At 57.8% G+C, this 12917-nt stretch overlaps 1 protein-coding gene across 17 annotated transcripts in view; it reads left to right on the forward strand.

Moving 5' to 3' along the window:
* Positions 1 to 12917, forward strand: part of CELF5 (CUGBP Elav-like family member 5) — a 74541-nt gene that overhangs the window by 46923 nt on the left and 14701 nt on the right. For 6 of the 17 annotated variants that reach the window (XR_008495623.2, XM_054461787.2, XM_054461788.2 and 3 more), the window contains exons 3-8: positions 3852 to 3903; positions 5829 to 5957; positions 8293 to 8372; positions 11487 to 11633; positions 12431 to 12572; positions 12657 to 12803. Coding sequence is in view for 15 of the 17 variants with exons in the window: in XM_054461787.2 (XP_054317762.1) it covers positions 3852 to 3903; positions 5829 to 5957; positions 8293 to 8372; positions 11487 to 11633; positions 12431 to 12572; positions 12657 to 12803 (697 nt within the window). In the remaining 2 variants the exon portion in view is untranslated. Of the gene's footprint in view, positions 1 to 571; positions 645 to 1023; positions 1344 to 3851; positions 3904 to 5828; positions 5958 to 8292; positions 8373 to 11486; positions 11634 to 12430; positions 12573 to 12656; positions 12804 to 12917 lie in introns of those variants that run through there. The other 11 variants (XM_054461781.2, XM_054461782.2, XM_054461790.2 and 8 more) reach the window with 9 other exon arrangements.

Below are 12917 nucleotides of genomic sequence, written 5' to 3' on the forward strand. Positions count from 1 at the left end.
CTCCAGACTCCGACTCCTACTCCAAAATTCACAGTGAATTTTCCATCTTCAGGGCAGACCCAGGACAGCCTTTGGCTCTTCACTCTCCTCTACCCTCAGCCCTCCCAGCTCCAACCTTGACCCCGTGGGAGAGTTTGTGTCTGGCTCTGTCTCCCCCTCCGCCAGGCTGGTGAAGGGTCCTTCCTGGAGTTCCAAAATTGGACTCAGCCTTGGGGGCCCCAGAACCAGAGAGGCATGGGGCACAGCAGGAATGTTGCTGAAGAAACGGAGAGGAAGGGAAGGGTCAGGGAAGGGACGCGGTCATGGGGAGCCAGAAAAGGTGGAGGAGGGAGGGAGTGCACTCGGCAGAGACCTCGGTGGGACAGATGGAGAGAGGGAGCCGGGAGGAGGTGGGCAGAGCCAGATGGACGGGCAGGGGCGACAGGAGGGGTGGGGTGTGGGGAGACCCAGATCCCCGCCTGGCACGCCTCCTCCCGGCTCGGGCGGGCAGCGCGGGCAGGGCCCGCCTGGGCGTCGGGCGCAGGGCGCGCGGCGCGGAGCCCGAGCGTGCAGTGCGGCGGGTGCGCGCCTGTGCGCCCGGGGCGGCCGGGCGGGCGGGCGGCGGCACGTGGATGCCAGCCTGGCGCGCGTCTCCAGGCCGGTGGGTAAGGCGGGCGCCGGGCCGCGGGGTGGGGACGGCCGGGCCGCGGAGCTCGGCTTTATAGTGGAGGCCTGGAGAGGAGGGGGCTACTCAACTGGCTTCTCTGGACCAGACCAGAACCCCCTCTCCCTGGCCGACCCTCTCCCCGAGCTGACCCAGCGGTGGGGGGAAGGGACCTCCCAGTAGGAGGCGGAAGGTCCCAGGCTCTGTGGCGGGTGGGGGAGATGGGGAGCAGGTACACCAGCCCCCCAACCCCAGAAAAAGGTGGGGGTGGAGGGTTCGGTGATGGGGGCAGCTTCTCTCCCCGCGGCCGCCCCTCCCTCCCTCCCTCCCTCGTCCATCTCCAGAAGATTATATTTAAATATCTCTTTTGTGCAAGGCAGGAGCTGGGCTCGCCCCTAAGAGGCGGTTTCCATGGCAACAACAATTGCCAGCTTCCGTGTGGTGAATCAGCGTTGCCATGGCAACCCCATCCTCATCTGCCCAAGGTGCTGGGAGGGGGGAGGAGGTGAGGGCCAACGGAGGTGGGGTGGGAGGGGTGGGGGGAGCGGGAGTCTGGAGCTCCTGCAGGTGCCCCCCATCTCTCCCCACCTCCCCTGGCACCCCCCCCTTCCAGCCCAGAAGCTGGTCCCATCTGGTTGAAACCATCTCCCCTCCTGCCTCCAGCCTAGCAGGGTGTGGTACCCAGGTGGAAAGGGCCCCGGTGTGTATGCATGGGTGATGTGGGGTGGGAAAGGGGTCCAGCTGGCTGGGTGGGGGAAGAGCATGGAGGTTTTCCTCTCCTAGGTGGTCAGGGTCCCTCTGAGGGTGCGGCTGGGCGGCAGGAAGGTTGGGCTGGGAGGATTGGGGGCACAGGATCAGGGAGACAGGGGCCTCTTGGTTTCTGGGGCCCCAAAGACTGAGTTCAAATTGAGGAAAGCATATGTGCCCGGGACATACACTCAGGAAGGAGTGTGTCAGAATGGGAGAGGGTCTTAGAGAGGGGAGGGGACCCAGAGATGAGGAAGGGCCTCTGAAGCAGGAGAGGCTCAGTGAGAAGAGGGAAGCTGAGGGGGTGGGAGGTGGAAATCCAGAGGGGTCTCTGAGGAAGGGAGTGCAAAATGAGGGGTTGCTCAGGGTGGAAGAGTGGGCATGGAGCGGGAATGGGTCTTAGAGAAGGGGTCAGATCACGAGGGACAGAGCTCAGTGGGGAGACTTTGGGGGTCCAAAAATGGGGAGGAGGCCTTATTTATGGGAGTGGGTGGACAGATCACTGAATCTGGAGTCCAGAAACTCTTCACTCACCATGACCTTACACAAATAACTTCTCTCTTAGACAAATAACAGAAATCTCAATGTTGACATCTGTAGAATGGGGTGAAAATTGCACCTCTCTCTGAAGCTTCTTGGGCAGCTATGCTGTGATTAGAAAACCTGGCATTTGGTCGGGTGCAGTGGCTCATGCCTGTAATCCCAGCAATTTGGGAGGCCGAGGCGGGCAGATCACGAACTCAGCAGATCAAGACCATCCTGGCCAACATGGTGAAACCCCATCTCTACTAAAAATACAAAAAAATTAGCTGGATGTATTGGCGCATGCCTGTAGTCCCAGCTGCTCGGGAGGCTGAGGCTGGAGAATTGCTTGAACCCAGGAGGTGGAGGCTGCAGTGAGCTGAAATCACATCACTGCATTCCAGCCTGGCAACAGAGTGAGACTCCGTCCCAAAAAAAAAAAAAAAAGAAAAGAAAAGAAAAAAAAGAAAACCTGGCACTTTTTTAAGTGTATTCTCTGCTGAAACTCACAAGTCAGAAGATCAGAAAGAGCACTTTGGAACCCATAGGGCTCAGGGGATATGGGGATCTATTTCAAGTTTGTCTGACTTGGAAAAAGGTCTGAGAGTAGCACTCATTCCCATTCCAGATGCCTTTCTGTGTTGGTGGAAGTTGGCCACTTCCTTCTGGCCTGTTCTGTTCAGCAGGTTTCTCCAGTTCCTCCATGTGTCCTTCCCCATGTGGGGAGATGATGTGGTTCCCTGTCTGGAGAGAGACAGGGCAAGACATAGACACTTCCAACCTGAGGGAGAGGGAGGAAGGAGCCCAGAAGAGTGGGAAGAGTCCCTGCATGGGGGCTTTTAAGTTGGGTTTTGAAGGTTGAGTAGGAGTTTGCCACAGACATCAGGTTGGGAGAAGGATTGTGTCCCAGGACCAGTGGAGATGCAAATGCCTCCCCAACTCTCACATCCCTGGAGCCTGTTCTCAAATATCCAAAATAGCTCATACCTAGGACTTGGTATGTTGTGAGAGTTGGTGCAAGGGAGAATTTTTTTTTCATTAAATATCATTTTCAATGCCTGGGGTGGGGGACAAAAGTGTCTAGAACAATGAATCCAGATGGCAGGCTGGTCCACTCAGGTATGTCCCCACCCAAAGCTCCTGGCATGACCCCACCCAAAGCTCCTGGGAGATGTGGCTAAATGTAGCTACTTTGGTGTATCAGTCAGCACTGCTGAGTAACAAACTACTCCAGTCATTATATTTGTTCTCGATTCTGCAAACCTTGGTCTGGGCTCAGCTGGATGGTTCTTCTGTTGGGCTCTCCTGGGGTCACTCAAGCTGCTGCAGTCAGCTGAGACTTGACTGGGCTTAGCTGGGTCAGGATGGCCTCACTCCCCTGAGGTGACTGTCAGAGAGGCCTCTGTCTCCATGAGGCCCCTCCTCCTCCCCTACTGAGGAGGAGGGGCCTCCTCCTGGGCTTATCCACCTGGCAGTCTCAGGGTTCCAAGAGTGGAAGCTACAAGGTCTCTTGAGGCCTAGGCTCAGAACTCCCACAACTTAACTTCCACCACATTCTATGGGTCACAGCAGGTCACTTGGCCAAGTTCAGGTGCCAGGAGTGGGAAAATAGACTCTAGTTCTTGATGGTAGGAACTGCAAAGTCACATCATATAAAGGGACTGGAGGAATTGGGCCTATCACATTTGGGGAAGCAAGGAGGCTTCCTGGAGGAAGGGATATTGTTGTTGGGTTTTGAGGGCTAAGAGTTTGCCACACAGTTTCTGCTGTAGGTGGGACCGTGTGTAATTTCTTTGACTGGGGTGTTAGTGGGGTGGTGGGGTGCCGAGGGCTGGTGGTGGGAGGTGGGCAGGGCTGCCCCGCAGAGCTCAGGCAAAACCCCCTGCCCACCACACCCCCACTGCTGAGCTTGACTTTTCCCTTCCCCCTCTCTCTGCAGATGGCGCGGCCAATCCAGGTGAAGCCTGCGGACAGCGAAAGCCGCGGAGGTAGTTGTCATCTCTCCATGGCTGCCAGGCTGGGGGTTGGCGGAGAAATGGGAGAAGAAGGAAAATCTCTTCCTTCCTCTATCCTGCAAAAGGGGCAGTGGCCGAGGCCTGTGGATCTGGAACTGGCCTCCCTGCCCCAAAGCATGCAGCAGTCGCATGCCTGCTCACATACCTCTTGGTGGGGGGAGAGGCAGGTTCCAGAGAGCAAAAGGGGCTATGTCCATAGGCCCCAAGGGAGGATGGGGGGTCTAGCCAGGTCCAGCTGCCTTCCCCTGAGTTTGAAATACTCCACTCCCTTCAGGGTGCAATAACTGGGGGGCTTCAGACACAGACAATGGCGACCTGAAGGGCTGTGGATTGCTCTCTGGGGTCTCCGTGTGAAAATGTGTGTGTTCATGTGTGCATGCTTAAATGTGTGTGTATATGAGTGTGCACACCTGGCATGCCTGTGTGCAGATGTGTGTGAGTACGTGCACACGTGCATTTGTGTTTCTGCAGCTGGTGCACATAAGCACACATGTGTGGTATGCGGTGGGGATGCCTTCCTGCCTGTGTGCATGTGCGTGTGCCCAGCCTGCGCATGGGTGTGTGTGTTTGCACATGTGTGCCTGACTGTTGGAGGCTGGGCATGTGGGCAGACATGCAGGCTGGGGCCAGTGGTGTCTGTGTGGGGCTGGACCTTGGTGTCAGGGTGTGCCCATGGCGGGGGCATACTCAGCTGTTCCCATGGGACCCAAGTCTAGTCATTATTGGAAATTTGTATATTTCCTCTCCATCTCAAGTGGAGACTGAAGGAGGGCAGCCAGATTTGGTTGAGTGGAGGCGTGGGGCAGGAGTGTTAGGATACGTAGGTATATGTAGGAGTCTGGTAAAGGCCTTCTGGGATGGGAGCCCCTTTCACACTCTCCACCCTGGCTGCCAGTGTGGGACAGGGAGTAGCGAGGTGGGGTCTGTATATCTCCATCTTTGTCTCTATTTCTCTCTCTCTCCATCTCCCTCTGTATCTCCTTCTCCTTTTTCTCTTCTCTGTCTCTTCATCCCTCTTATTCTCTCTCTGTCTCTCACAGTCTCTTTCGCGCGTGCTCTCTCTGATCTGTCTCTCTCTCTCTCCCTGATTCTCAATCTCTCTGCTAGTTTCTCTCTCTCCCTCCCACCCCCATGAGTGACAGCTGCCGAGAGCGGTTTCCATAGTAACCCAGCTCACCGTCCCTAGGAGATGAAGCCACCACGTTCCCCATTACCAGGGAGCACGCAGTTACCCAAGGGGGCAAAGCTCACACAGGAGAGGCTGGCCCAGCTCCGGCCTCAGACCAGGTTCCAGCCCAGCCCCACCCAGCAGGGGGTCCAGCCTGCCAAGGACCCTGGTCCCCTGAGCACGTGAACCCTCACTCCATTCCACAGATGGTGACTGCCTGGCCCCTCTTGATCCCGACAAAGTTGGGCAGGGGCCTCTGCTGGGCACCATGAAAGTGCGGGGACCATCAGTGCCCACCTCCGCCTGGCAGGTCCGGGGAGCAGACAGAAAGACAGACAGACAGACAGGGACCCAGGCCCGGCGAGACAGCTCCTAGCCCTAGTACTCGGTGCGGGCTCTCTGAGTGCACCAGAGGGAAAGGTCGTCTCCGCCTGGAGGGGGAGCAGTGGAGCAGAGACCCCAAAAGACTGCAGGGAGGGCATTCCAGGCGGGGGCGCCACCTGGGCAAAGGCCGGGAGATGGGAGCGTGCAGGGCCCGTGGGAGGGTGGAGAGATCCGGGGCAGGGAAAGGGCGCGGCTGGGTCCTCCCTCGCACGCGCAGAACCAGAGCCGGCAGGGCCCGGGCGCCGCGTCTTCCTGCCCTGCCGCCTCCACTCTGCTGGAGGGAGGGAGGAATCCCGGAGGCCCTCCCGGAAGCCGGGGACTCGGCTGAGGTGGGTGTCGCCGCCCACAGGGGACCGGAAGCTGTTCGTGGGGATGCTGAACAAGCAGCAGTCGGAGGAGGACGTGCTGCGGCTGTTCCAGCCCTTCGGGGTCATTGACGAGTGCACAGTGCTCCGGGGGCCTGACGGCAGCAGCAAAGGTGACGGACGGGGGCCGGGGCGGGACTGCGAGCGGGGCGGGGCTAGATCTGGGGGCGGGGCCTGTGGGGAGGGTGGGGCCTGCAGCATGGGGAGGAGCTGGCTCTGCGGTGGGACACTGGGGAGGGGCGGGGCTTCTCCAGGGGTGGAATCGTGGGGGAGGCTGCAGGAGCGGGGCCTTGGAGAGGGGCGGAATTGCAGGGGCAGGGCCTGGGGAGGGGGTGGGGCTGCAGGGTGGGGAGGAGCTGGCTCTAAGGATGTAGCCCTGGAGAGGCCGGAGGCTTCTCCGGAGATGAAGTCTGTGGGTGAGGCTGCAAGGGTGGGGTCTTGGGTAGGGGAAGGGCTGCAGGGAGGGGTGAAATACGTAGGGTTAGGAGGGACTGGCTCCAGGGGGAGGGGCCCTGGGAAGGGTCGGGGCTGAGCATATAGGGGGTGGGGCTGGCCAGGTGGGGCGGGGCCAGGCCCATAGGAGGCTGGGGCTGGCTGGAAGGGGCTGGTTCACAGGGGTTGGGTGGAGCAGAGACTGGTCCCGCTTGATCCTACCTGCATGCTCTCTCTGCATGCTGGCTGTGGGGACGGGCCCTGAAGAGGGGCGGGGCTGCGGTGGGGTGGGCGGAGATGCAGAGGCGTGGCCTTGGGATGGGGCGGGGTCTTGGCGAAGGGCAAGGCTTCTCCAGGGGCTGCTTGTGGATGGGGATGCAGGGGCGGGGCCTTGGGATGAGGCGGTGTCTGGGGGAGGGGGTGTGGCTTCTCCAGGTGCTGCCTGTGAGTAGGGATGCAGGGGCGTGGCCTTGTGATGGGGCGGGGTCTGGGGAGGGGCGGGGCTTCTCCAGGGACAGAGTTACCTGTGCCCTGTGGTCTCAGATTCCTCCACCTGACTATTCGTAGAACTGTTTCCTCCTGGTTCTATGTGATTTGTCCATATGACTGACTGGTGGTCTCTGGTTGTGTCTGACTGTCTGGCTATCTTCCTGCCTGAGAGTCCAAATGACGGTGTCTGGCGGTCTCTGTCCACAGAGCTCATCATCTGGGACCGACTCCATTCTGGTCTTTCTTACCTTACTAGAACTGAATGTTTCCGATGGTTTCAGACCATTGCCTGGTTCTTCCTTTTTAAAATTGAGGGCTGGGCGCGGTGGCTCATGCCTGTAATCTCAGCACTTTGGGAGGCTGAGGCGGGTGGATCACGAGATCAGGAGTTCAAGACCAGCCTGGCCAAGATGGTGAAACCCGTCTCTACAAAAAATACAAAAATTAGCTGGGCATGGTGGCAGGAGCCTGTAATCCCAGCTACTCGGGAGGCTGAGGCAGAGAATTGCTTGAACCCGGGAGGCAGAGGTTGCAGTGAGCCGAGATCACGCCACTGCAGTCTAGCCTGGGCAACGGAGCAAGACTCCGACTCAAAAAAAAAAAAAAAATTGAGATGTCTTCCACATCCCACCAAATTCACCCTTTTAAAATGTACAATGAAGTGCTTTTTTTCTATTCATAAAACCGTGCAACCATCACCACTATGTAATTCCAGAATATTCCACCCCCTCCCCCCACAATATGGCTGGCCCTTCCATAGTACTCTACCAGTCTGGAGCCAGGTCCAGTGGCCTGTGTCTGTTCTCTGGACTTTGTCCATGGGACTGTGTTTGCATTCACCTGTGTCTGGTGGTCTCTGTGTGTGTGGCTGTCCGTCTGCATTAGCCTGTGTCTGGTGGTCTCTGGTGGTCTGTCTGCTTGTGTGGCTCTGTCTGGGTTTGCTCAGGTCTGGAGGTTGATAATTTCCATCTGTCTGGCTCTGGTCGGAAGGGTCTGTCTGTCTGGACCTGCGCGTGTCCCTGATGACTCTGCCCATAGGACTGTGTGTCCGGCGGTCTGTCACTTTAACTCTGCATATCTGATCATAACTTTCTGGACCTTGGTCCCTGTCATTTGTTCTGATGGACGGGACCTCCTCCCTGACGGTTCCCAGCCTTGCACCGTCCATCTGGTTGTGTGCTTCACAAACTCTGTGACTGACCATCTAACCAGCTATCCGGATGGCTGACTGACCTTCTGCTGGACTGAATGAAGAAATGGCGGGCTGGCTGGCTGTGTGGGTGACCGGCTGTTTGTCTAACTCTGTGGCTGTCTGTCTGTGCGATTCTCCTCCATTCTGAACCTTGATCTGGCTGATTGTCCAGCTGTCCGTCTGAGCAAACGGCTGGCTGTCTTTCTGTTATCAGTTCTCACTGGCTGCATGTGTCTGACACTGGCCATGTAGGTCTCTGTGTCCCCTCTCCTGTGGCCCCCGCTCAGCCAGTCCTGTGACCCCATCACCCTCTACATCTTCTTCTCTTGGAGCAGGCTGTGCTTTCGTGAAGTTCTCCTCCCACACGGAGGCACAGGCGGCCATCCACGCCTTGCATGGGAGCCAGACCATGCCGGTGAGTTGGAGCTACCCTTGGCTGTGGGGGTGGGAGTGGGAAAGGGGTGAGGGGGACAGGGATGAAACAGGCCATATTCCTACCGTCGCTGTCATCCAATAGCCCCTGGCTGTCCTTCAGAGGGGGCACAGGTGGAGAAACAGGCGCAGTCCCTGGCTGTGGTCCTTGGAGTGGGTATATATGCGTGAGTGTGTGTAGATGAGATGTGGAGGTGAGTATGCAAGCGAAGTGTATGTGTGTGCATGGATGTATTACAAGTGTGTACATGTGGGTGAGTGTGCATGTTTGGGTGTGAGTGTGCCTGAGACTGCATGCATGTGTGTGTGTGAGTGCGTGTTTGAGTGTGTCATTACTAGTAGGCGAGTGTTATGTGAGTGCTATGTGCATGAGGGGTGTGCGTAAATATGTATGGATAAGTGTGCCATTGTGTGCTAGTGTAGAGATACTAGTGCATGTGCGTGTATGTGAGTGTACATGTGTGTTTCTACGTGTGTGAGCGTGTGTGTATGCCTGGGCCATGGCATACTCACTGCAGCGCATGTGTGTGCATCTGCAGGTGCGTTTGCTGGCAGGTTTGTGTGTGTGTTTGCGTGTGCGCATGACTGTGAGTGTGTCAGTATTGTTGGTGATTGTATATACATTTGTGAGCATATGCAGGTCTGTGTGAGTATAGGTTGTGAGTGTGTGAGTGTGTATGTGTGTACATGTAAGGGTGTCCTGGAGGGGATGACACCTGGGTTGGATTTGCTGAGGCCAGGAGAGGCCCTGACAAGAAGAAAGGCTGGGAGGTGGCAACAGATAGCCCGGAGGAGCCGTAGAAGATGGGGCCGCAATGCGAGGCTGAGAAGCCTGGACTTTCTCCTGGGGCAGTGGGGAGCCATAGACGGTTTAGAGCGAGGGAGGAGACAGGCCAGGTCGGTTGCAAATATCCCTTTGGGGCTAATGTAGAGGATGGGCTGGGCGCAAGACTGGAGGCTGGGAGGCCAAAGAGGAGGCTAGGCCAAGGTCCAGCTGAGGGAGGAGGAGGCCTGAGCTGGGACCAGGTGGACAGGGAGGAGGGCTGATCAGAAAACAGACATTAGGGTGAGAATGGATGAGGGGCCTGTTGACTCACCGGTTGAGGGAGGGGTGGGGATTGGGGACAGGTCCCAGGGTCTGCAGCAGTGAGAGGCTGGGTAGGACCAAGGAGGCACTGGGGACGGCCCTTCCCCTGAGGAAGGAGTCCCCAGGAGCCATCGTTCCTGCACACACATCTCCAAATCTGCTACAAGGAAGATGGGACCTGAGAGGAACAAGCCACCTCTCTCAGCTCTTAAAACCCAGGGGAGGGGCTTAGTTCAGCACAAGGGCAAGTGTTCCCAAGCTCAGAGATGTCCCAGGACAGGGCTGGTAGGTGTCTGGAGGAGTGAGTTCTCTATTGGAGGGGGCAGGTCAGCGAAGACAGGGAGGCTACAGGGTGCATCCTATGGGAGCCAGCCCACCAGGGAGGAGCTGGTCGAAGGGGAAGATATTTTCCTTCTTGAGCCCCAGAGTCGGGGTGTGGGCTGGTTTGTGAGGGGTGGGAATGGCCTCCTGGGCCCCTGGGCCCAGGCCTCTCTCTTTTTTTTTTTTTTTTTTGAGATGGAGTCTCGCTCTATCACCCAGGTTGGAGGGCAATGGGGCAATCTCAGCTCACTGCAATCTCCGCCTCCCGAGTTCAAGCGATTCTTCTGCCTCAGCCTCCCAAGTAGCTGGGATTACAGGCACGCGCCACCACACCCGGCTAAATTTTGTATTTGTAGTAGAGACGGGGTTTCACCACGTTGGTCAGGCTGGTCTCGAACTCCTGACCTCAGGTGATCTGCCCACCTTGGTCTCCCAAAGCGCTGGGATTACAGGCATGAGCCACTGTGCCCGGCCACCAGGCTTCTCTTGTTACCGATATCAGGACATGTTGCAGCGTCCTGACTGCACAGACAGACACTCCCTCGCTCACCGCTGCTTCAACTGCCCACGGCTGCCTGTTGGTGGATTTCAGCCCAGCCCTGTGGCAACTGCACAGCCATGGAGTGGGATGGCAGTCACATGGGTTTCTGTCTGTGCTCCAGCAAAGCAGGGCCCCCAGTCCCCACCAGTGGCTACTGTCCACCGCTGTCCACTGGGTAGATGGGCCACAGGTTCATCTGCCTGCAAACGGCACAAAAATCTGGGGCTGGGGCCGGGCGTGGTGGCTCACGCCTGTAATCCCAGCACTTTGGGAGGCCGAGGCGGGCGGATCACTTGAGGTCAGGAGTTAGAGACCAGCCTGGCCAACATAGTGAAACCCCGTCTCTACTGAAAATAAAAAAAAATTAGCTGGGCGTGGTGGCGGGTGCCTGTAATCCCAGCTACTCAAGAGGCTGAGGCAGGAGAATCACTTGAACCTGGGAGGCAGAGGTTGCAGTGAGCCGAGATCGCGCCATTGCACTCCAACCTGGGCAACAAGAGTGAAACTCCGTCTCAAAACAAAACAAAACAAACAAAAAATTCTGGATCTGAACTGCCTGCTAGCTCCAGGGCATGGGGGACAGAGTCAGGATCATCTACTTGTCCCACGTTGTTCCTCTCCTGTGGCTGGAGTCTCACCTGTTCTCAGGTGTGGGTGAGAGTTGGAGGGTCACCCATCTGTGCCCCAGTTGTTCATCTCTGGAGATTGGAGTTTCAGGTGTGGGGTGACAATGGCAGGTTCGTCCACCTGAGCCCACTATTTTCCTTCGGAAGCTGGTTTCTCACCTGTTCTCAGGTGAGCGGAAGTCATAGGTGCCTCCACCTGTACCTCCCTGTTCTTCTCCAGCGGCGGGATTCTCCATCTGTTTTGAGTGTGTGGCTGACAGTCAGGGCCCCCACCTGTGCCCCATCACAGCCTCCTAGGCCTGGGCGCTGCACCTGTGCAGATGCTGCTGGGCCCAGGATGCTGGTCTCCACGCAGTCCTCGCTGTGGTCCTGGCTCCTGGGGTGGGGGCCCGTGGACATGGCCAACAGCCACTGGCATTACACCCCTCACCCAGGAGGCCTGAGCTAACATGAATCCAGGGACCCCAGAGTCCTGGCTACCTCCCAGCCCGTTTCCCTCCCTGCTCGCCGCTGCCCCTGCAGGGAGCCTCCTCCAGCCTGGTGGTCAAGTTCGCCGACACGGACAAGGAGCGGACGCTCCGGCGCATGCAGCAGATGGTGGGCCAGCTGGGCATCCTGACGCCGTCCCTCACACTGCCCTTCAGCCCCTACAGTGCCTACGCCCAGGCTGTGAGTGACCCAGTGACAGCTTCGGGGCTCCGGCTCCGTCTCTCTCAGTCTCTGTCTACTCTGTCGGGGGCTCCCGCCTCTTGGCCCATCTCCCGCCTCTCCTCCACCTCCCTGACTCAGGGTCCTCTCCTGGCGTGGCTGAACCCCAACTCCAAATTGAGACCAAGCTCAGATCGAGCCCCTAAATCCAGAAGACTGAGCCCTAATCTCACATTAACACCCAATCTTGGACTGAGCCCTAGAACCTGGCTATGCCCTACATCTAAATTAGGCCCAATTCTGGCTGAACCTCCAAATCCATACTGACCCCAAAATGAGACCTAACCTGATCAAGCTCCACCCTGGCTGAGACCTGATACCAAGTTGAGCCCCAGCTCCTGACTGAACCCTGATCCCAGGCTGAGCCTCAATTTCTAACTAAACCCTCATCCTAGATGGAACCTTGATCTCAGTCTGAGCCTCACTTCCTAACTGAGCCTTGATCCTAGATTAAGCCTTAGTCCCAGGCTGAGTCTCACTTTCTAACTGAGCCTTGATCCTAGGCTAAGCCTTGATCCCAGGCTGAGCCCCAACTCCTGACTAGATTGAGTCCTGATCTCAGCCGGAGCCTCACTTCCTAACTCATCCCTGCTCCCAGGCTGAGCCTTGATTCCAGTCTGAGCTCCAATTCTGATCTCAGCCTGAGCCAAAATACCCAACCTGACCTCCTCACTAGTAACTGGGGGACCAAGCCTCCCCTCATAAGCCATGATCTCAGGGCAGATGTCACCCCAACTGTGACATCTCTTCATCCCCAGCTCATGCAACAGCAGACAACAGTCCTGTCCACCTCGGGCAGCTACCTGAGTCCCGGCGTGGCCTTCTCACCCTGTCACATCCAGCAGATAGGCGCCGTCAGCCTCAACGGGCTGCCTGCCACACCCATCGCTCCTGCCTCTGGTGAGCCTCCTCCAGGTGCCCAAGGATGGGTGGGCAGGGCCGGAACCAGAACCGGCCTCCCCATGACCCTCCTCTGCTCTGCAGGGCTGCACTCACCCCCGCTGCTGGGCACCACCGCTGTGCCTGGCCTCGTGGCTCCCATCACCAATGGCTTTGCAGGTGTTGTGCCCTTTCCAGGTGGGCACCCCGCCCTGGAAACCGTCTATGCCAATGGCCTTGTGCCCTACCCAGGTAAATTGGGGTGGTCCTCTGGGGCCTAGGAGAGTGGCGGGGAATAAAGGTGGTGTTTCCAGAACAAGTATGAGTCCCTACGTCACAGTGCCCAGGGAACAGAAGGGCAGGAAA

The sequence above is a fragment of the Pongo pygmaeus genome, chromosome 20 (assembly GCF_028885625.2).
Source record: "Pongo pygmaeus isolate AG05252 chromosome 20, NHGRI_mPonPyg2-v2.0_pri, whole genome shotgun sequence".
NCBI lineage: Eukaryota > Metazoa > Chordata > Mammalia > Primates > Hominidae > Pongo > Pongo pygmaeus.